Below are 24,295 nucleotides of genomic sequence, written 5' to 3'. Positions count from 1 at the left end.
TTTGCTGAATGAATGCTGATTGATAGAGGGTCTTGAAAACTTGCATAATATTGTGTTAAATTACTGTGAGGCCCTTGTGTAAAAGTTTAAAATGCAATTAGGACTGTTTGTTGTTGTGGAGCTGTCACTTGTATGTCAAATGTCATCAAACACATAGATGACACAGAATGGCTGTATGTACAGTATGTCCGGCTTTCAGTCCATAATAAACAAAATATGCCTTTCTGACTTTACCTTTTGATCTTTAATGCACATCACTTTAATGTCTGTGCCACAGTTGAGGACCTTGAAGGAAGGCATTTTATTTTAGCCTAAAGACTGGAGCCCAGAGATAGCATGAACTCTTTTTTTTGTTAAAAACTGAACAAAAATCTGCACACTAAAACTAAATGAAGTCCCATCTGTTTATTATACAAGGGAATGTCTAAAAAATTTACAGTGGAACTTGTTTTTGACATGCTGTAATCTTGACTTCCTGGATTCACGCTACAATCTGATGAAGTCAGGATGTGTTGGTGGATTGAAGCAGAACTATCAGAGTTTGAAAAATGTCTTCTTGTTTGCTTGTTTATTTTGCCAATAAAATTAGTTTGATATCAGTGGCAACAAGTATGAGTTAAAAAGACAAAAAGTTTTTACTCAAAAGTGAAAGAGCATCATTACCATTTTAAGGAGTGTACATTTTTTGATAACTGTTGCAGGATGTTACATTTCTTTAGTTAGTCTGTAACTGGAAGTACAGTTGTTGTGGTGGTTGAGTAGTCTGGAGCCCCTAAAGACACCTGAGTAAAGAAAAGTATTGCATAAATTAATAAATAGACATCACAGATCATCCTTTAAACAACACTAAGAAACAGAATGTGTTCAAAGCCCAGGTGGTCAATAACTAATAATTATCATTTGCTTTTTTTTAAAACTGAAGCAATATGATTTACCTTATGGGACCTTATCTTATGGGAGTAACTAAACATGAATCAAATCAGTTTGGTTAAACCACATGATTGAGGGCATTTTAAAACCTTTTTGGATTTGGGTTCAGAAACCTTGTGGCCAGCCTTTAAACTTATGACATCCATTAGAGACAAGATGTCACAAGAGATATGTCCTGCTTCATTTGCAAAAGATAAAAACAATGTGTTGACACATAATACACACAAATTAATTGTGTTACTGTGAGAGTTCTTCTGCTTGTTTTGCAAAACACACATCTCAAGTCTGCATGCATGGAAAAGTGCATTTTATTTGAGTGTCTCTACCTGGAGGCCAGGCTGTTTAGAAGATTTCTGTGTGACTATTCCCTCCTTTTACTCTTTCTACTGTTGAGTAATAATATTACTACTTCAAGATAGATACTTTAAAGTTGCTAACATCTTTTTTTGAAAACACAACAGCTCTTATCAGTTACCCAGTTTATGTAAACACCTGTAGTTGTATGTTTAAAGGTGGACTCCCTTCAGAGTTTACACTTCTGCTTTCAGGTTTCAGGCTGTACTTTGTCAGCTTATGAGTCGTGTGAAAGGGGAGGGGGGCAGTGGAGAGTTACTTGATGGAGCACGCTTTATTAGCCTGAAATATCCATGCAGCAGCTGCAGCATTTCCGCAGCAGCACCTGTCTCTGTGGCGCTGAGCTGTCGACATGCCTCTGTGTCAGGGTCTGCACATTTACAGCGTGTCCGACCTTTGGAAGCACAAACACACACTTAGTTACTCAGCTAAACTCCTAACATGGACAAAACTCCACTGTGTGAAGCAGAACAGTGAAGCCAACTGACTCACATTTATTGTATATTACATCTTCTGGTGCTTCCTCACCGATTCCTGTCCTCTCTCATCACTGGAATCTGGAAATTTCCGTAACCATGACAACACCAGTGGTGGAGGGAGTGGATTAGATACTCTGCATCGTGCTGAGGGGTGTGTGGTTGCTGCATGTGTGTGTTTGAGTGCTGGGGGCTGCTTGTAAAGCAGGATTGGGGTTTTGCTTGAGTGTTGTTTTTCTGTGCGTGTTAGTCTGTAGAGACCTGATGGGGGTAGGGGGATGCCCTCGGACTATTCTGCACCAGATGGAGGCTTTTGATCCCCGGAAAAAAACAAACATTGTTTAGTAAAATTAAGGTTTTGTGTCGACAATTTCTGTGCAGGTCAAGAAGAAAACTACCCATGTATCTCCATTAGTCCATGTTCACCCATCTCTGTTCCTGAGATTGTCATTCCCAGCTTCATTCCTGTCTCCAACCCTTCATCTCCCCCTCCACCCCCTGTCTGACTTCCATCCTCCCAGCTGAGAAAACAGGCGCAAGGAGCTCTTGGCAAAGTAGATGAGGCGAGAGAAAGAAAGAAGGAGAGAAGGGGGCTTTTCAGATGAAGAGAGAGAGAGAGAGAGAGAGAGAAAGCATTTGCAGCTTTGAAAGGGAGCATTGTGCTCCTCTTCCACATTGCTACAGCTCCATCTCTGTGATTTAGCCGAGCCAGCAGCCAGCACATTACTGCATCTCTTTAAATCAGGGTAGTGTTAGCCGTAGCAACGCTCAGTATTAGGTCCAGCGCTTCAACACTCTTTCTCTTTCTGTGGCCCTCTTTTAGCCAAAGACCAACTGTGCTCACTCATTATTAAGTGTGCCTGATGGGCACATTACTCTTAGCTGAAATAATAAATGAAAGCAGACTTATTTTTGCAAAAGTTTGTGTTTAGAAAAAAGAATGTGAAGATGATTTGTGAGAGCACATGGAATGCACGCTTTTAGACTCAATCAGTGGTTGTTATTTGATGTTTGATGGTGTGCAGGCCTTATTAGAGAGTATTTTTAGAGCTGGTTGTATGAGCCAGAAAAAACAGGCTTTCATTCCTCTCTGTTCCAGTTTTTTTTTTTTTTTTTTTTTTTTTTGCAAGCGAGAGCTATCAAAGGACAGCAGAGACTTTTAGGTTGACTTTAACCTGCTGCTGTCTTATTATTTTGTCCCTTCATTTGGATTAGGGTAACAAGTGCTGCAAATGATTTACTTCACAGTTTTTTTGTCCATTAAAGTCCAGATTAAGCTGGTCTTTGTGTTCAGTGTGCCTATATCTACAGAGTGGGTCTCTGTCCTCTAACATGTGGTGACCCAGAGACAGCTGCAGGATGGGAGGAAGGAGGGGGAGAGGAGGAGAGGGGCAGGGAAGGAACGAGAGAGGAAGCAAGTGGAGGAGGAGGCATGGGGAGAGCTTTCCTTCCTTTTTACTTCACCCCTGAAGAGTAAAACTGGCGGGAAACTCAGTTCCTGTCCCGCCACTGGCAGCATGTGATGTCACATCCTCCTGTTTACTCTGACTAATCAGAACATTCATGGCCTGGAATCAAACACTTGCTCTTCAGTTGAGTCACATTCTGAAACGGAAGCTCAACTTGTTGCTCTTACGTGGTGAAAATTAGGACAAGTTAGAATACATATGATTAAAATGTCTTCCAGGCTATTGTTTTGGTTGTGTCTGACTTCTTTCAGCTCCAGAGAGTGTCTCTGTGGACTACCAAAGACCTGTTTGGATTTACTCATGAAGGAAGTGACGATGGAGTCTGTTCTGTCTCATGTCCAGCCAGTCTGACTAATGTTGTTTCCACACACAGAAAGTCCATTGTCAGTTTCCAGTTTGCTGCACTGTCTTTCCCTTGATCAACCCTGCTGTACATCACTAGTTAGAGCTTTTTTTTATACTGTTTCACTCCATTGTGTACTGTATATTTGTGTGAGTTTAATCAGCAGGAATGTGCTTAATTAAGCAAGTTAGAGAGGCAGGCCAAGAGAGAGGACAACACCAGAACAATCTCCCCTTTCTGCTGGGTCTCCTCTTGGGGGAAATGGGTGACACATGGGGACAGCAGGAGTCTCTGTGAGTCACAGGACAACAAATATCAGCTGACAAAGGAAATCGGAGGCTATTTTAACACTAATAGTCAAAGTATTATGTGCGCATATGAATATTTCCTTAGTTTCCTGTGATTGTTCACCAAAATTATATTATCCCTCAGATAAATCTCCTGTGAATCAAACTGTGACAAACCCACAGTGGCTTTTTTACTTCTGAGTCATCCGTTTGTGTCTGTGTGGGGAATTCTCCGCCCGGTGCAGCCATGTTTCTTGCATATGTCTCTCTGTGTTGCCAGGTTTGACTAATGGCTGAATATGTTTGCCTTCTTGTGGCTCGCTTTACTCTGCCAGGCCCGCAGCAACAGCAGCCAATTATGGCCACTGTGGTGATTTGGGTTTTTTCCTGTGTTTTGTTTTATTTCTGTTTTAGTTTATTGGTTTGTGTTTTAGTTTCTGTTTTCGTGTTTTTTCACTTCCTCATTCCTCCTCAGTCTATTTCTCTCTCTGCATTCCTGTCACGCCCACTCACACCTGTCAAAGTCTGCTAATCTTGTCACCTGTCTCCACTTACCTGATTATCCTCAGCACTTTAAAACCCGGTCATTTCTGTCTATACTCCGCTGGTTCATTGTCTGTGTTTGTCATTGTTTTGCCTGTTGTCTTGACGTCTGTTCCTGGTTTTGTTGCTCCATGTCCACGTTCCGTTTGTCTTTTTGTTTTGCTGCCACGTCAGCTGTTTGTTTTCATTTTGTTTCTTTAGTTTAATAAATTAGTTTTCGTTCCTCTTATTATGAGTCTGCGTTCTGGGTTCGCCATCGTCTCCACCGTTCCTGACAGCCACTTCATATATCTGTAATGAAGATGTGTAGAGAAAAGGAAAAAAAGGAAAAGCATCCAGCTGGGGCTGACAGTTGTCATGGCAACCATGTAGCACATCTAGAGGAGGTTGAAAGGAGTCAGCCATTTTAAGTTAGTGAGTCTGTTGTGATTGATTGTAATCTTTTCTTATTTTTTTAGGTTTTTACTGAATTTTTTTTCTTTTGTGATTCTCTTGTATTAACTTCAGCTTTAAGAACCTGCATCAACTGTCAAGAAGATGGGTATCATGCTTGATTCAGGAGTATTACTCAGATGATCTCTCCAGCCTCTCTCTCTTCTTTTTCCATCCCCCAACATCTGCAGCACTGAGCCCGCTCCTTTTATTGTTCTGTTCTGTGACATCTCATGGGCTATTTATAGAGATGTATGTTATTGTGTAAAAGACCATCTGAAAGGCATAAAAGCCTTAGCAGGCTACTACACCCATAGTCACACCATGTCCCGCAAAAAGAAAAAATGCTGATGTAGCATTGTCTATGTTAAAAGAAATAGTTCAGATGTTCTTAAGTGAGATCTGTAGAAAGACTGACAACAAATAATATGTTGTAAATAGCTCCTTAGCTCTTTGCATGACCTCAGTTCAGAGAAACTGTTTAAGTCTGACCTAATGGACAAACTAACAGCTAGTCAGAGCTTGGCCAAAACCAAAGTGGATTGCTGCCATTTTAAAACAACTTGCTATCAAAAAAGTCATTGTAGTTTATGTGATTGTTATATCAGGAACCTTTACATTGCCTTCAGTTTTGCATAACATGGATTTTGCAGCAGAAATACAATATTTTGATGGAAGTGCCTCTGGCTGAGCAGGAAAGGCTGCAGCCAGTTTCTGCTGCCACTATTTGTGCTTGCAAATAACCATTCAGTCTGATGTAAAAAACTATGGAATGCAGAATTAATGATGATGTAAAAGTTAAAATAACATTTGCAGGAACCACTATGTTTTTTTTCAGACTGAATATGTTTTAAGACATCTGTAATTCAGTTTGGAATAGACTCCATTTAGACTAGCTATAAGCTTTGTAATCTGGTCAGAATTAACTCAACTGGGCAGTTCAAAGAGCTATCTGCAACAGGTAAGATGTTAGTTATTCATTACTTTTTCTCAGAATGTCACTTCAAAAGAATGTGAACTATTGCATTAGGTTTTTGACTCAAGCATCTTGATTTTTTTTTTTTTACACTTTTAGACTCTTGATTTGCTTGTCCTTCTTAAAGACATAAAGACAAACAGATTAATCAGATAAGATTAAAAACCTTTTAGAGCAGTTAAATGTCCCACATCAGTCATGGGACTATAGTTTTGCAAAGTTACCTCACTCAAGTGTCAGTTGTCATTAAGGTGTAAAAATTGCAACAAAGGATACAAGTAAAGTTTTTTAAATGATTTCTTTTTATTTGAAATGTCAGTGTTCAAGAGAAAATAAAACAGAAATATAAATATTAGCATAAAAATAAGAGAGTAACACAGGAGTGAAGCGTGGAAGAGGAGGACTAAGCGTTTGGTAAGAAAGATAATACAGCAGGATAGAGTAGTATTAATTCAGCAGCGGACAGACTTACACATATATAATATTTATAATCATTTGTTCATATGGACAGAAAGAGAATGAGAGGCATTATTTCACAAATGCACAAGAGAAAAATCACCGCAAAATAACATTAAGAGGTTACAGAAGGATAGAAACATTTCCATACTTTTTTTTGTCTTATTTCTTTACAATGTGATAAAAGATAGTAAAGAGAAAATAAACACAAAAATATGCGCAACACATACCACAAGTTAACTAGTCTACGTGTGTCACTTTGCTTACTTATCTAAAGTTATCTTTAAGTCATTTATTTACACTGAAGAGTTAGTTGGCTTCCATGGTGCTTTAATTACTACATTGCAACACAAACGCTCGAAGAAGAACATGTCAATTTTTTTTTATTGTTGATTTTTTTTTAAGTGTGGTTTTCGTTGTTTTTTCTTGAAAAACAAAATGCAACACATTCCAGTATAAAGCCTTGCTTTGTTGCGAGGGACTATTATTGTGAAAATCTTGGACGAGGTCCCTGCTTTAGAAACGCTCGGCTCATACCATCAACCGGACTCGTGTTTATTTACAGAGGGGATCAAGCCTCACAGAATGAAGAATGGGGGAGTTCAGGGATGCAGACAGGTGAGAGGCAGAGAGGATCAGATTTCCCATTGATTACAAAGGAGATACTTGGAAAAAGCTTGTCAGTGGCTCCTTGGGACGACTGTGCTTGTTGACCTCTACCTGGGTCAGTGCTTTACAGAACGTTAAAGGGGGTTTTGGGCAGGTCAGCAGGGGTTCCTCTGTACATTCAATGGGTAGAGCCAATGTTGTATTCACCCCCCACCTCCCACCCCCCATTTGGCACAATGATGCCACCTTCATCTATTTGCCTCTCACTGCATCCCTTTCACTCCATCCAATCCCATCTATGAGCTGCCTTTTTGTTTTCATGCAGTTTTATCTGGCCAGAAGCCTGACAGACACATGGACAGCAAAATAAAGACTTCATAACAAACTCCGTTATACTTACTGAATTATAATCTTCCAAAAGGAGAAAAAATACCACATCAATAAATTTCTTCAGCACCTCAAGAAAGTGAAGGGAAAAGCTCCATCAAGGCCCTAGAGGCTTACAAAGTGTCTAGAAACGCCTAAGCACTTAAGTTTACCACGTCTACATGTTTCCCTAAAGAGTGTAGTGATTACAGCCCCCAACATGGTCTCTTCCTCAGAACATGGACAGTGCATTTCTCTTAGTTTGGCTCAAATTGTGGGGTAGTGGGTGAAGGATGGACACGAGCTGGGTGTGAGGAGGGGGGAGGGCAGCGGGGACAAGTCTGTACCCATCCTGAGGTGTTACATTAAGGTGTTACATAAACCGCCTGCTTCTGACTAATGCCTCCCCCATCCTCTGCCAGCTCCTTCCTGTAGGTGCATGCTCAGGTCATAAAAATATCACAAGATTAAATTTTCTTTTTTTAGTCTTTTTTCAAAACTATGATTACAAAAGTAATTCTCATTTTGCGTCAAGTAAATGCTACATGTGCATTCTGTTGACCTGCGTTTAGAGGGAGGAAATTAGATTCATTATGTCCTCCTCTTTGCTTTTGCAATGCATAGTTTGCAACTCTAAACTAGCATATGTGGTTTGAGCCTTAATGAGCATGCAGAAGAGTCTTTAATACCTGTCAAACAGCAACCTCTATGCCAAGGCTGATCCTACGGAGGAGTATAATGGATGGCAACAAGCATACTTTACAACAGCTGACTTTCCTCACCGCAAGGAAAGTGTGCAATAAATCCAACATGAAAGACATTAACATTTCATCTCTGAATACATCATCGTGTGTAGCCTTGTCATCCCAGCAAGGTTTGTTACACTAAATCTCTTTGTCCAATAGTTTTTTTTGTTGGTTTTTTTTTTTTGTTAAATGAAAACGAAGAAGAAAAAAAACAAAAACACAACAGTAACCCCTCATACCCAGCCAAAATTACCTACCAACAAAGATTACATGAATAATATCAGATCTTTAAGCAGGGATTAGTAACAAGAAAAACCTCCAGCACATCTTGGATTCTTCAAGGAAAAACCAATAGCATCCAGCAGAGCAGTGAGATACCTAATGGAGGGGTGTGGGGGGTTCAATTTCTCATCACATCATCCTCTCATCACCTCGCTCCGTCCACATTTACTTCTTCTCCTTCTTGGTGGACTTCTTCTTGGAGGCGGGGGTCTGGGCAGCCTTCGGGGGCTCGGCCTGGGCCGAGGCCTGAGGCGGGGGCAGCGCCTGCTGCGTGGCCTGCTGGGCCATGGCCTGCTGCTGCTGGGGGTTGGAGGTGAGGGTGGCCGTGCTCCCTGGGATGTAGACGTTCTGGCGGTAGTCGGGCACGTGCTGCAGGGTGAACTGGGGGCTGTAGCGGGTGCTCAGACCCATTGTGCCGGGTCCGAGGGTGGCCGTGGCCTCACTCACTTCTGGTGGGAAGAGAGACAGAGTTGGGGGTATGAGGGGGGAGGTGTGGAGGGATAGGAGGAAGAGGGGTGAAACGTGTTAAAAGTGTTGGAAAGTTTGACTGTAGCTGTGTTAAAAAGACGCAGTGAAATGAGAACATTTTCAAGCTTCTAACAAAGATAAGGTGCAAACATCAGATAAAAACAGTTACAGGAAGCAGGAATGACAACTGAAGGCATAAACAGAATAAAATATGAAGAAATATTGCAGAGCAATAAAAGTTGACAGTGTGCAGGATCATTTTTGGTTTAAAAGGGAGGAAAAAGCTATCTTTACGTAGTTTGTGTTTGTGTTAGTGGATCTCTACTGGGCATGCTCTGTTTCTGTGAGTGTATGACGTAGTTGCTCAGCTCATAATTCTCTCCCACAGCCCCTGCATTGCAGAGCCAGAGACACAAGCACTCCCTTCCCCCCAATCCTGTATCCTTACTTACACTACATAAACACACAGACAGAGAATGTCATGCTAACTGTTTCTAAAAAAAAACTAAATTTAACTCCAGTTAATCCATCATGCCAATCAACAATTAACACAGTGATAATAAACAAGGGGTGATGACCTTTGGTATTTATTGCAGTCACTGTTCGCTCTTTTTCCTCCCTGATGGCTGTAGAACTGTTCACGCTGTCCAACCTTGTGCTGACATTAATCTCATCGTGCCCAAACTTTTCTCTCTCTCCGTCTTACTTTTCCAGCCAGTGGAAAAATTCCACATCACATCCCAAGCTGTGGCCAAGAAGGAAGTGTGTGTGTGTGTGTGTGTGTGTGCGCGCACGTCTGTGTGTGTGTGTGTTTATGTATTGGTCAAAAGAAAGAGACTTGATGTTCTAAAATGAAGCTGGAAACAATGACTTGAGTTTGTTCGGTAATTAATCTTGTCAAGTTTGTCCCTCTGTTTTTTTCTGACTGCTTTAAGCTAATATTGAGGATATTTTCTAAGAGACTACAAAGCCTTCAACAGCCTGATGATGAGTCATTGTGTGTGTGCCTCTTGTTTGTTTGGTAGACCTTCACTACTGCACCAGAGGAATGAGAGGATGTGTGTTGTGAAATCAAAAATGGTCATACATTTTCCTGTAGCTCTGCTTATAATCAAACACAGAAGCATGTGATGAGTGTGTACAGTGGAAACACACGTCTGCTGTGTTTTTAAATTCAACACATCATGTACTGCTGAAAAACTGCAGGTACTTTGGTCCACTATTTGACCCTGGTTACTTATTAATCCCAAATCTACAATATGGAAACATCAATGTGGACAGAGAGCGCTTTATCAATGAGTGAGTCTGGCTGGTTGCCCTGGAAGCTACACAAAACATCACTTCCCACGCATCTGTGTGCATACAAAGAGAATTAAATCTGCTAGGAAGAGAGAAGCTGAGCTAACGGGATGGAGGAAGAAAAAAGATGGCGAGGTATTGTACTCACCGTTAGCTGCAGCCATCAACGCCTGAAGCTGCTCAGCTTCAGTAGGGGGCTGGGGCCAGGGGCCAGTTCCCATGGCAACCTCAGGTCCTCCAGTTGCCCTATGGTAAGAATAAGGACAGGGAAAACTGTAAATAAGAGGTGTTCATTCTCTACAAATTGTGTGTTTAATTTACTGGCTTAGCAGTTGGTGCTTTAGGATGTAAAAGCAAAGCAGCCGATGGTGGACTCAGCAGAAAACAAAATGTAAAATTTATAAAACAATCTTCAACAAACAAAGACTCTTGAACAAAAGCATCTGCACACAGCTGCAAGTATGTCAGGGGATTCAGTGTACAACACTCACTGGTATGCCTGTAAGCACCAAGCCGTCTAGTAAATCTGATTAAATATTTAATGATTCCACCTTTAAAGGAAATTTTAGTCTGTGTAATCACACGCAGCGCTCAGCAAGAGCTGAACATTTCCATCTGGGCAAACTTCACCTTCAAAGCCTGATTTATTTACAGCCTGCAATTTGCATGTAGGGCTAACAAAGGAGAAAGCAGGCATGATCAAATACAACCCACACGCACGTGTGGCACACTAACATAAGCTCTACAAGTAGGTCACAATACTTTAATCCTGTCTCTGCTACTGTGGCCAAAGAGCAAATAAACTGTCCATCTTTATCTTTATCTAGATGTTTAGTAGCACCAAAACCATAGCAAGAGCCTCATATGAGCAGATAAACTATTAAAATGCATTTTTCTGCATTAAAAGAACCATACTTTACTGTTTAGGCCTGTAAACTAGTACTTGAAAATAAAAATAAAAAATACAACGGTGGATCAGAAGTAAAACTGGCTCATAACAAATAAAGAGAACATGGGGGCATGAATAAAAAAGGGAAAAGGTTTTAGCCACCTGAGATATTTATTTAGAAATGTATTTACATTCCTGACATCAGTCTTTAACCCTTTCTGCAGCACATCGCTGACCCCCAAAACATTCTGACTTTCAAGGACTTTGGTGTGACTATAAGAAGAAGAAAATCCTGTTTCCCATGATATTTCCTTCACAAAGACCTAAATTCGTGATTCAGTTTTTAACTATTTTAAATGTTTAAAACATCAGATTTATTTCTATTTTATCCAGGATCTTAATAAACAAAGCATAATGTACTCAGTACTCACACCATTACATCTGACAGAATCTAAATTGCCTAAATCTTTTGCACATTAGGTAGTAGACAAATCCAAGGGATGTAAACAGGAACTCTTTTGTGCTGCAAACCAACTAAAATACCTTCAGGCAAATCAGTCTGCTCCAGGGATTTAAGAGAAAGCAAAAGACAAACTGAGACAAAGTGAAAAAGGAATTCTAAGACAAAAACCTGGGCCTGTTGAAGCAAAGGTCACCAGTTTGTGCTGCCAAAAACTCTGAAGTGGTTCTCAGTTCAGCGCCAGAGAAGAATAAGAAGAAAAAAACCCACACACACAGTGACAGAAACATGTAGGTCTTGTGCCAGGCGGCCAATGAGAAACAGGCTGAGTCAGGGAGGACATTTTGTGGCTCTTCACACAACTGAAGATAAAAGGGAACGCTTCATTTCTGCTAAATTAGCGTCTTGCTGGGCTTATCACATCCGGTGGTTTTGTAGGTCATTCCCTATGGTCAGGATTATCACTTCCTGTGGGCAAGGACCAGAAGGTAGTCCTTAGTGGCCAGACAGGCTGTTTGTTTTTACATGTTTTAACTCTTCGGATAGCTCCTCTTATTGTTTTTCAGAGAATCCTCATAGTATTACCTAAAAACATTTTTTATGAAGTGGAAAGCCTAAAAAAGGTTATAAACACTTATTATCTTACCTGCTGTAGATAGACCTATAAGCAACATCAGTCTGGATAAATTGAGTTTATTTCTGACTGAACTAATGAGCTAATGAACAGTCAAAGCAGGGCCAAGATCAAAGTAAAACATCTCCAATCTCAAATATTTCATAGTGGTTCATGCAATGGCTGTTTATTACATCATTGTTTATTTAACATCACATGGTTATTTCCATACAATTATATGGTTATTTGCAAGAGCTAATGGTAGGAGCAGCTACATTTAGCATTTCTAGTACAGTCTGGGGCACATCTTGCAGAAATATCATAATATTTCTGCATTAATAACTGTATAACACAAAACTCACAATTGTATAAAGATTTATAAAATAGCATTTGGATGAACCACTTGAAAGTTTTGATACTGCAGTTGTTTTAGGACAACACCAGTCTACTTTGGAGTTGGCCCTGCTTGGACTATCCATTAGCTCATCAATCTAATCAGAATCAATCTTCAAAGAACTATCTACTACAGGTAAGTTAATATTTGTTCATAACTTCTCCACATGACCTCACTTCAAATCCTTTTAACAGTTCAATGAATTTTGTTTGCTACACTGAGAAACGTCCACTCATTTTAAAAGATCATTCATCAGACAGACATTTTCTTTGTCCTGTGATTTATCATAAATGACATAAAAAAGCCACATGTGGTGATGTTGAGCTACAACCATCACAGACACACATCAAAGGCGACATTGCATGGTAAGCAAGTCTCAAAAAAGAGAAAGAAGGAAGAGGAGCTCTCAGACTTTATGGCACACATACAAGGCACAGCAAATCTACAAAACAGTGCACACATATGTGTCACAGTTCTTTCTACGCCACAGCAGGCATTGTGGCCTATATGTATGCACATTGACAACGAACCCCATCAAACTTTCAGGGAGACTATCAGAAGCTATGGGTTAGCTACATCTACACACATCACAGCACTCGACTGCAGTGCACTACCTCAGATATATTTCAGTCACTCTCTGCCCTTATCAGTGGATCCAATCAGGTTTCCACTGAACGGGTTTCAATTTAGAAAACTGAACCCAGATCAAGGACAAAAAGTGACCAAACAGTGTCAAAGTCTAAACTGGTACCTTGTCCCATTCTTCGTTGTCCATCGAATTTGTGTACCGTAAGGCATGTGGGGACTAAAAACACAAAAAGTTATACAACCTGAAAGAACCATTGTTTATGTAACTGAAAGTTGGGGTAAAGAAAAAAAAACATTTTAGAGATGCTGAACCAGCTGTATACATGACAAAAAATAAGTCACCTAAAACTTTTTTCAAGTTAAGTTTGAGGCTGATTATGTCATGTTTTCTATATTCCATGTAGTCTTTCAAAACTGCAGTGTCTTGTGCTTATCTGTAAATAGAAATTTTTGCCCCACCTAGTGTGTTTCAGATATAGCTTTGACTTGTAGAATGTGATGAGCAATCACTATTGGGAAAAACCCTGATTCAGTTAATCTATTTTAGCCCAAACAACTTGGGCAAATGGCAACACACTAAACCACACATCTGAAACAGAAAAAAAAAACACCTCATCAACTGCAATTTATTGGGCAAGTAAAAAAAAAAAAAAATCTAATTTAAAGTAATGCATTCAAAAGGGAAAAAGGAACGAAAAAGCAAGATGGGGGCACACGTCCCATCCCCCACCTCTCCAGCTCTGGTCACCGTCTCTCATCAGCAGTACAGAGTGATGGTGCAGAGGCTCAGAGAGTGCAGAGAGGAAAGAAACAGCAGAGGAGGGGGAGGGGAGTGGAAGCTGCGGCAGCCATTTTATAAAGCAGCTTGGAAGCTTGGCAGCTGATTCTTATAATTACCAAACTCAGAACATCTTTTTTTCACTGCTTTTGTCTTTGTAATGAACAATGTGACACTGGGCATTTTAATAAAGTGTGCATGTGTGTCTCTGTCTACTCACCCGCTTGGTCCGGGTCTCTGTCCCTGCGTGAATCGCCAGTCATTGTTGGGGGGCTTTTGCTGTGAGGAGAAGAAAACAATGCCACATGAAATAAACGTTTTATTGCAGCAGCAGCAGGATGTGTTTCATATGCTTGCGTGTGCTTTGCAGATGAGACATTTGTGTGTGATGATGATGTGTGTGTCTCCTTTTGTGTGGTTTAGAAAGCACAAGGCTCAACAAAGAGTTACAGATGGCCATAAATGTCTTCTATGTTCAGGCATCTATGCTGCTCTAAGAGCTCTGGGGAGCAAAATGCTGCACAGGAACAGAAATACACAAAGTAGAGCAATGTTTCTAAAAACAAAAAATGCAGTGTTAAAAAGAGACTGATTGTCAGTCAAGTAACTGATGAGGTGCCAAATATAAAACAGCAACAATGAAGCTAAAAGAGAACAGAAGATCCGAAGGATTATATTAGTGGATGACAGGACACTTTACAATAAGACTAAAACCATAAAAGGGAAGAAAAGGTAACTCTGAAGTAAAATTATAAAATTTCTGATAGTTTTTTTAATGCATTTTTAGGTAAATACTATATCTTCATTAGCTGCAAAAGGCATAAAAAGTACTTAAACAATAAGTTAGTTTGTAATTCTGAAACCAAAATGTCACAGAAACAGGCTATACTTGGATAAAAAGTATCTCTCCTGTGCATTAATGCCTTCAATTCCACTGCAGGTCTGTCCATCTCCACCTCCTTGCTCATGCTACCGTGTCTTTCCCAACTCTTCTCCTCTCTCAATCTCTCTCTCAGGCTCTCTTGTTGTGCAGTGATGCGATGAATAAAAAAAAAAAAACACTTTGGCTCGAGATTCTGCTGCCTAATCAACACAAGAGCTCCCCAGAGGGAGAGACCAACAGCCCGATGTGCTGCATTATTAAAAGAGATGGTCTACCTGAGGGAATGATGGACAGAAACAAGAGAGCAGGAGGGAAAATAAACACAGAATTCATCAATAAATTCCTCTGCAGAACAAAAAATAAATATACTCAAGGCTGAAACCTCCATTAGAGGACTGGTAAATATGAAATAAGAGTCCAATGAATAGATAACAAAGTACTATTTGTAAGCAGTGTGTCCTATCGACAACAACGTGGGTGAAGAAGTGACAGAATCAGATCATTCAATAAATGTTTTCCTGAATAGGCCTGTAATACTTGTAGTACTGGGTGAAAAGAAGAACATGACTTCAGTTTGAGAGATTTTTTTTTTTTTTTTTCAAAAAGGTCACTCAACTTCCAAGACAAGTAAAGCAAAGTCTGTTAAATTAGGACTGCTGTGTCAAAATATCAAACTGCAATATCACAACAAACAAGTATATTGATCAAACATAAAACACAAATAATGGGTTATGATCAGAATTGCAGCTCTTACCGCCTTTTCAAGCAGAACTCAGATGAGTTTTAACTATTGACAATGAACCTATAAGATCTATGTGAGAGTCTGAGTTGTAAAGAGGAGAAAATAGATCAGTACAAATCAGAGTTGAAGCAAACTTTTACAGAGAGAGGCCCAGCATTCCTGCTGTGTGACTTGTTCTCCCACACTCAGATGCATGCTTGTTGGTTGTCAGGTCAGATCTCACTGCAGGTGTGTAACAGAAACTATAATCTGCTGTGCAACTGCTCCTAACTTCAAGCTTCAGGACATTATAATATATGACCTTGCTCTGTATGCTTCACCGTGAACAGGCTGTTGTAAGAAGACATTTAAGACTCATGACCACTGGATGTAAAGTCATTCTGGGGATCTTTAATAATAAACTGAGCAACAATCTGGTGAATATTGCTGAGTTATTAAAGGCTTGAACCCTCACGTGGTCAATTTGACTCAAAGTTACAAAGACTTCTCTACCTCTCTTCATCTCTCTCTCTTTTGAGGGCTTCTTGAGTGTTAAGAAAGCTTTTATGAAAATTTAAAGCGCTACAGAAATTATAATCAATTCAACTTTATATTTGGTCATCATCGTATTCAAAATACATATGCTGGAAGGTTAGCCGGACAAGTGTGAACAGAGCCAGACACTGAGACTGCAGCTCTGTGGGCTTACAATCTTATCCCACAAAAGGATTATCAGACTGACCTGGAAGCTTTAAAAAACATCAATCTATTTTCTGCCCACCATTCAGCTGAATCAAAGAGCTTTGAGGCTTCTGCACATAAAATACAACCTGACCACGTTGAACCATAATGTATGTCAGCTGAACATGTATAAATGAATTTATCTGAGGTTTAATTTAAACTGCTCAGAAAAAGGACCTAACTGGAAACATCTAGTGTATCTGTGACTATGTGGAAAATGAATCTTGCAAATTAATCTGCTCTACTGGACAACTATTTCTATAGTTTGACACACAAAAGCTTATCCAAGTGAACAAAAATAATGATGACAGAAACACAACCAGAACTGTAACGTAACTTGTCTAAAGATCTCTGCTGGCAGCTGTGATCATTTTTATCACGAGCATATATGTTGCATTAGGTAGTGTTTTAATGATAATCATGTCAGTGTAACTCAATACAAATAATCTCTAAAATGCTGAATCCATGTTGTTAATTTCTTCACAAGTTTAGTTTTGACATTTCAGGAAAAACACAACTCATGATGTTGGATTTTGTAAAAGTCATAAGAAAGAAATTGTGTCTAAACTGTCCAGTCTCATAACTATGGTCACATCTGTGTGGCCATATTTTTTTTTCTTTTTTTGGTGTATGGAGACATGTTTCAACTGTTTCAAACTCTAATGAACTAAAATCTATTAGAAATCCATGAGAATATTTTTAACCCGAGAAAAAGTATTCACTGAAAACAAAAGAAGTGTTAAAACACGGCTTACTGTTATCAACCTCATGATATGCTTCAGTACAGTGTAAAATCCCCAAACTTTCTGTGGTCAAGACATTGTGCCAAAACAGCACACTGCAGATGAATAGAAACTACAAAAAGGGGTGAATGGGAAGGCTCCAAGGCCCCCAGGGTCCTGCTAAAATTACACACCACTGCAGGACTCCTTGTGCTCCATGCTTTGTACGCACAATCTCATGCTCATAAACACCCACAGTGATGCGGCCATTATGGCCCGCGCCGTCTGTCGCTGTAGCACATGTGCATAAAGCTGTCCTTCCTTTCCTGTTATCTCCCCCTCTATCTCTTTTCCACTGCCGCCCTCATTGCACACGTGTCACTAGAGCAGGGAGACAGATGGCACCCTCCTAACCTCAGGGGCAACACAGCTCAGAGCAGTTTCTATAAACTCTTGTGGAACAGGAGAGAAATAGGTAAAGAAATATATATACATATATCAGCAACATTAACAAGCTCCTGTCGTCCAATATTCATTCAAATGACACGTGAAAAATCTCAAAGATAAATGGATAAAGGAGGACAAAACATTTTTTTCTATCTTTAGGCTCCAAAAGGAATTACATGAATGACAGCACCACAAGTCAATCTACTATATCGTATCTACTAAATAAGTTGGCTGTATTTATGCATTAGATCATTATTTGGTCAAGCTTCTTCAAACCTCATTCTAAAGATATCAAAGTTGGGTCAAACACACCAGGAACTGCCTCTTCTGTGTTAATGCATTCTGGAACTAATCACCAGAGGTTCCGAAGACAACAGGAAGTCAGGGTCAGGCCAATGACCCCACACATTCCTGTTTTTCATCTACTGCTTTAGTCTGTAGTTCTCCACCCCCTATTTTCCCTTTCCTTCATCCCCCATCTTTCCTTCTGTCATCCTGTTCCTCTCTATCTTCCAGTCATTCTGTTGAAGCCAATTCTGCAGGACCCCATTTTCATCTGTTAAGAAGTACTAATGTTTCCTTGTTTTCTTTTCCATTTTTCCTACTCTAATCTAGCCTTGTTTTGTTTTCACTTTTTCCACATATTTCTGTTGTCTATAGAGAAACTAAAAAAAATATGCTCAAGGCATTATCCTCCATCTGTCACAAGTCAAAACATAAAAATAGTGTTATTAAAGCATTTTCTTTAAAACAAAATGCCTTATAAGATATTTTACAAAATTCCAAACCCCATTTACTTACTATCAACCCACATTTGTCTTATCCCAATAGAGGGATCCTTCTTGTCCCACTCAAGCCCTCACCTCACTGGCTGAGTTCATAAGCTGTTTCCTGCTGAGCGTCATGTTGAGTGTGTTGTTGTGACTCAGCATGGGTGTCTTCATAAATACAAAGTCACTTCGGCTGGATATAGTGGAGTAGCAAGGCCTGTAGGTACGCATGTGTGGCTCTTGGGGACCTCCCACCACCTCCATGTATCGTATGGGTCCATCAGTGTTGAGCTGCAGGTGCAGGTCTTTGCTGGGCCTCTGATGGTAGCGGCTGGACCTGTGGTGACCGTAGCAGCAGAAGCAGCACTCAGAGCCTCCCAGCACCGGGTCTCGGTGCCTCAGGCAACGCACCATAAAAACCACAAACGTAATAAATGCCACACCTGACACACAGGCGAGAGAGATGATAAGGTACAGAGTGATGTCTTGCATCCCGGTGCGGTGGTAAAATTGGTTGTGGCGTGGGACAACTGGAGCTTCATTGGCAGCACCCTTCTCATCTACTGTTACTGTTATGTTCACAGAGCTGGACTTTGGTGGATCACCGTTATCCTGGATGATGACTATTATATCATAAGCTGAACCCCCTTCCTCTTCGGCCAACTTGCGGGCTGTGTGAAGCTCCCCAGTGTGGGCTCCAATGCGGAACATGCCAACATTTGGTCCAGGTGCAATTGAGTAAAACAACCATGCATTGTGCCCACTGTCTGCATCCACTGCCACCAGTTTATTTATGAGGTGACCCGAGCCTGCAGATGGGGGCACAGTGAGCTGCAGTCTTTTGTCTTTAGGGTAGGAGGGGTGAACCATCATTGGCACATTGTCATTCACATCCACCACAAACACATGCACAGTGACATTTGTTGCCTGTGTGGGCACCCCGGCATCTTGGGCCTGCACCTCAATGCGGAAATTTTTGATCTGCTCGTGATCCAGGGAGCGCATGCTGTAGATGTGACCAGTCTCTGGATTAATGTACACATAGGATGATATGGGTGAGCCCTGGACCACGCTGGGAAGAATGGAATAGGAGATGCGAGCATTATCACCCACATCTGGATCTGTGGCTGAAACAGCAGCGATGGGGGAGCTGGGGGCATTGTTCTCAGGGATGTCCACAGAATATGAAGGTTGGGAGAAGATGGGAGGGTTGTCATTTACATCTGAGATCTTCACCACAAAGGTTATTTGGGATGAAATGGGTGGGGAGCCAGCATCAGTGGCCGTGATGACCACCGTGTACTCTGGGACAGTCTCACGGTCCATTCTGTCAGAAGTGATCAGACTATAATGCATACTAAAAGCTGAGTTAAGTTTGAAAGGTAAACCTTGGTGGATAGTTAATGTAACCTGCCCATTGATGCCAGAGTCCAGGTCTTTGGCACTTATGAGGGCTATCACAGTCCCTGTAACTGAGTCTTCTCTGATGGGACTGTTCAGTGACGTCAGTGTCAGCTCTGGGGCGTTGTCGTTCTCATCAGTGATGTCCACTATGACGTTGCAGGAGCCCTCCATGGCAGGGGAGCCCCCATCTCTGGCCTGCACTGTGACGTGATAAGATGTGCCTTTTTCATAATCCACAATACCCTTCACCCGGATCTCTCCGCTTTTGGAGTCCACACTGAACAGCTGGAGAACGCGTTCCGGCGTGTATTTACTAAACATGAACGATATTTCCCCGTTGCTGCCCGAATCTGCGTCGGTCGCGTTTAATTTCGTAACTAAAGTGCCCTGTGCCACAGTTTCTAATAAGGTGACTTTCTTAACCGGCTCGTCAAAGACCGGCGCGTTGTCGTTAACGTCCAGGATTTTAATGAGCAGAAGTGTGGAGCCAGATTTCTCCGGCTGACCCCCATCCACAGCGGTAAGCATCAGTCGGAACGAGGCCTGCTTCTCTCTGTCCAAAGGCTTATCCACCACCAGCTCTGGAAACTTGCTGCCATCGCTTTTAGTTTCCACTTTTAAAATAAAGAAGTCATTTGCTGCCAGCTGGTACGTGCGTAAGGAGTTGGTACCCACGTCTGGATCGTGCGCACTCTCCAGACGAAACCGCGTCCCTGGCGCGGCCGCCTCTGACACCTCCAGAGACATGTTGCTGGTTGAAAACCTCGGCGCGTTGTCATTCACGTCCTGAACGTCCACCACGACCCGATAGATCCGCAGTGGGTTCTCTAGGACTAATTGAAGGTGTAGTGAGCAGGATGACGTCAGTTCGCACAGTTGTTCTCTGTCGACTTTTTGTTTAATAATCAATTCGCCGGTCGCCTCCTTCACCTCAAAATACTCCACCCCTGATTCGGAGACCACTCGCAGCCTCCTCTGAACGATCTGTTGAGCAGGAAGACTTAAATCCTTAGCGATGTTCCCAACGACCGAGCCCGGACTTAATTCCTCTGGGACGGAATAGCTGAGCTGAGCGGAGGCAGAGGACATGCAGGCGAGACAGAAGTAAACCCTCCACAGCCTCCCTCCTCCTCCGGAGCGCTTCCTCCGCCCGGAGTCCATTGTGCTGCGCTCCGAGGATCGGGGAAAACTTCCTAACTTTCTTCTCTAACCGTCACGTATCCATAACTGCACGACTACAGGACTCCATGTAGACATTTCCACTCTAAAAGCAAAGCGATGGAGAGCTTTGATAAGATCATAATGACGTTAATAAAGAAAAAAAAAAAACACGAGGCTAAAATCAAAGTTGTCCCTGGTTGCACTAAAACTCTCTGCTGCCTGTCTCTCCTCCGCCTCTCTCTCTCCATGGGCGGGGAGAGCGCAGAGGCCAGGCCTCTTATTGGAAGACAAAGCTGCAGCAGCGCTGTCACACTTCCCACACCCACACTAAAACTTTTCAGTCACTTCTCTTCCACAGGCAGGAAAAAAACAGCCAGTAACAACTTTGAAAGGTTTGGAAAGCAGCTACAGAGCTGAGCGACACAACAGGGAATATATTTACATAATAACAAAACAAAACAAAACAGACAACTATCAGGGAATATAACTTTATACTGTTACTGAAAACAAATAAGTCAAACCCTCTCCCCTCCCTGTACGCTTCTCATGGAGCAGCAGATGCCACAGAAAACAGGGCGCATAGTAACCGCATGGGGGCGTGGTTTCCAAACTGCTTTTATCTGAGGGCAACTTTACACCAACATGGCTGCTCAGCAACTATGTGAAGATGATGAATTTGAAAACTGTGTTCGGTTTAGGAAATCAAATCAAAACTATGCAGCTGTTCGATATAACAAAATATTACAAAATACAGAAGGTTTTTGAAAGAAATTCAAAATGTGTCCAAAGACAGGTGGACAAAACATTGCTATTAGGCGATAACCCTGTTGAAAATGATAAATTAAATAAAACATTTGATTTTGATAATTAAAAAAGCGTAAAACGAATGGCATTTTATAAATTATAGGAGGAAAATTATTATCTATTTTAATATCAGCTAAATGAGATTTTTCTTGTTTTATAAATTAATTTAATGTTAGCCAAATTTGTTACAGCCACATGTTTCTTAAAACTGCTCAAAAAATGTAAAAATATAATTGTAAAACTTGTGCTAACACATAGGTCATTACGGAAAATAGATATAAATGTTCGGAAAATCACGTTAAAAAACCAAAAACTCAAAAGAATGAATTCTAAGACGAATTTCACAGAACCGTCAGGATCCGTCCTCACCTGCTGGCTCTCAAAGGTCCACGTGCTGTCGGGTAAAGACGCATCCAGAACACTGATGACTTCTTTAAAGTCTGTAGTGCTGCTCGGCTTAATGAGAGTGAAATCACTGTACTCTGACATGGGAGACATGCAGGACCTGAAGGACTGACTCTGAGACATCATGTCGCCTCCCAGGACCTCCACGTACTTTATGGGTCCATCAGTGTTGAGCTGAATCTGCAGGTTCCTATTGGGCTTCTTGTAATCATCACAGTCGCTCCGCCTCATGCAGCAGCTCCCGCTGCTTCTGCTGTTCCTGATGCATTTAACCGCTAAGATGAGAAAAGTCACCAGAGACAGCACGGACACCGAGGCCAGAGACAGGATCAGATACAGGGTGATTCTGCCGGTTTTCCTGTTGGGCTCGGACGTTTTGTGTCGCAGCTCTAAGATGGGCTCGTGGAGCCCGTCCTCCAGCAGGATGGACACCGTGATGGTGGCGGACTGAAGCGGTTCTCCGTCGTCCTTGATCTCTATCAGCAGCCTCTGAGAGGACTCGTCCTGCTCGGACACAGCGCGTTTAGTCCTCACCTCTCCTGTGTACTGATTGACAGTGAACAGAGAGGTGTCTGTGGCCTCCGCCAGTCTGTAGGAGATCCAGGCGTTATGGCCCGAGTCAGCGTCCACGGCCGTCACCTTGGTAACCAGGTGACCCGCTTTAGCGGAGCGGGGCATCCTCTGATGAGAGAGGGAGCCCAGGGCAGCGGAGGAGGGGTAAATAACAGCGGGGGCGTTGTCGTTCTGGTCCAGGATAAAAACATGGACAGTGGCGTTGCTGCTGAGACACGGAGAGCCCTGGTCCTTTGCCTGAACCTGGATCTGAAACACCTTCAGCTTCTCATAGTCAAACGAATGCATGCTGTAGATGCTGCCGTTATCTGCGTTCATGTAAACATAAGATGAGACAGAAACGTCCTGCACTTTAGAGTCCAGAATGGAGTAAGAGATCTTTGCGTTTTCACCAGAATCCAGATCAGATGCTGAAACTGAGAACAGAATAGAACCTGGTACTCCGTTCTCTTTTAAATATACATTATAGGAAGGCTGAGTAAATACAGGGGGATTATCATTCACGTCAGTGATGCGAACTAAAACATTTCCCTTGCTCGACAGAGGAGGAGAACCTGAATCAGTTGCTGTTATCTCTATATTATACTCAGAGCACCTCTCTCTGTCTAAAGCACCGCTGGTTACCAGCGCATAGTTATTAGAAAATGATGGTTTCAGAATAAAACGAGACCCTTTGGGAAGCTGTAACGTTACATTACCGTTATCACCGGAGTCAAGGTCTCGCGCACTGATCAGAGCCACCACAGTGCCGCTCCTTGCGTCTTCGCGCACTGGCTTTGGCTGAGAAGTAAAAACTATTTCTGGAGCGTTATCATTAATATCCGTAACTTCCACCTGCACACGACAGTGGCCCTCCATCTGAGGACTACCTTTATCTTTTGCTGTTACATCAATATCAAATGACTTAGCAGTTTCATAATCTAAAGTCCCTTTCAGTGAGATTTCACCTGTTAACGAGTTTATGTCAAAGGTTGAGGATACAGTTGCTGGTGTTCGTAAGCCAAAGGAAAATTCAATTTCAGCATTTGAACCTTCATCTGCATCTGTGGCTTTGGGTTTACTAATTACTGTTCCTTTCACGCTTGCTTCACCCAATGACACTTTGTACACGTTTTTCTCAAAAACAGGAAAATTATCATTTATATCAAGAACAGTTATAGTTATTTGTGTGGTTCCAGATCGTACAGGGTTTCCTCCATCTAACGCTGTAAGTAATATTTTATGAATAGACTTTTTCTCCCGATCTAAAGGTTTTTCTAAAACCAGTTCTGGTACAGATTTACCACCATCAATTTCTTTAATTTTAAGAGAACAGCATTCGTTTTTACTCAGGGTATATGATCTTAGTGAATTGCTTCCAACGTCTGGATCCGCTGCGCTCTCCAAAGGAAAGCGCGTGCCAACTGCGGCTGATTCTGCTATATTTAAAGATAACTCATTAGAAAGGAAACTAGGAGAATTATCATTAATGTCTCGTATTTCGACCTCGAGCCGATGCAACTGTAGAGGGTCCTCTGTTACAGCCTGCAGAGGTAGAACGCAGCTGGCGCTTTGTCCACATAAAGCCTCTCTGTCTATCCTGTCATTCACCAGCAGCTCGCCCTTCCCCGCATCCACACTGAAATACTGCTCACCAGCATCAGAGGCGACGCGCAGTTTACGGTCAAAAATATCTGATAGTCCCAGACCCAGATCTTTGGCGAGATTTCCAACCACAGTGCCCGGTTTTAACTCCTCCTGGATGCTGTAGCGAGTCTGTCCGTCTGTTGTACTCCACAGGAGGAAGAAATGATGGCACCAAAGCGCAAGCCATCTCCAGTCTCGGCATCCTTTTGTCTTTGTCATCCTGATTCTACGAATGAAACAATTTCCATTTCATAAAAACAGAGCTCAATAACCAAAAATC

General features: G+C 41.7%; 1 protein-coding gene across 47 annotated transcripts in view; it reads right to left on the bottom strand.

Annotated features, from left to right (window-relative positions):
* Positions 1-6,093: 6,093 nt before the first annotated feature.
* LOC108243066 (protocadherin gamma-A11) overlaps positions 6,094-24,295 on the bottom strand; it is a 234,173-nt gene continuing 215,971 nt past the window's right edge. For 20 of the 47 annotated variants that reach the window (XM_037977462.1, XM_037977463.1, XM_037977455.1 and 17 more), the window contains 4 exons: positions 13,979-14,037; positions 13,144-13,197; positions 10,185-10,282; positions 6,094-8,718 (listed from right to left, as the gene is read on the bottom strand). In XM_037977462.1, the coding sequence (XP_037833390.1) occupies positions 8,435-8,718; positions 10,185-10,282; positions 13,144-13,197; positions 13,979-14,037 (495 nt within the window). In that variant the 3' untranslated portion in view covers positions 6,094-8,434. Of the gene's footprint in view, positions 8,719-10,184; positions 10,283-13,143; positions 13,198-13,978; positions 14,038-18,135; positions 20,851-21,780; positions 24,018-24,295 lie in introns of those variants that run through there. The other 27 variants (XM_037977473.1, XM_037977474.1, XM_037977469.1 and 24 more) reach the window with 9 other exon arrangements.

Source organism: Kryptolebias marmoratus, linkage group LG9 (assembly GCF_001649575.2).
Source record: "Kryptolebias marmoratus isolate JLee-2015 linkage group LG9, ASM164957v2, whole genome shotgun sequence".
NCBI classification, from domain to species: Eukaryota; Metazoa; Chordata; class Actinopteri; order Cyprinodontiformes; family Rivulidae; genus Kryptolebias; species Kryptolebias marmoratus.
The sequence above is the reverse complement of the archived record's forward strand: the minus strand, read 5'-3'. Positions and strand labels throughout refer to the sequence as shown.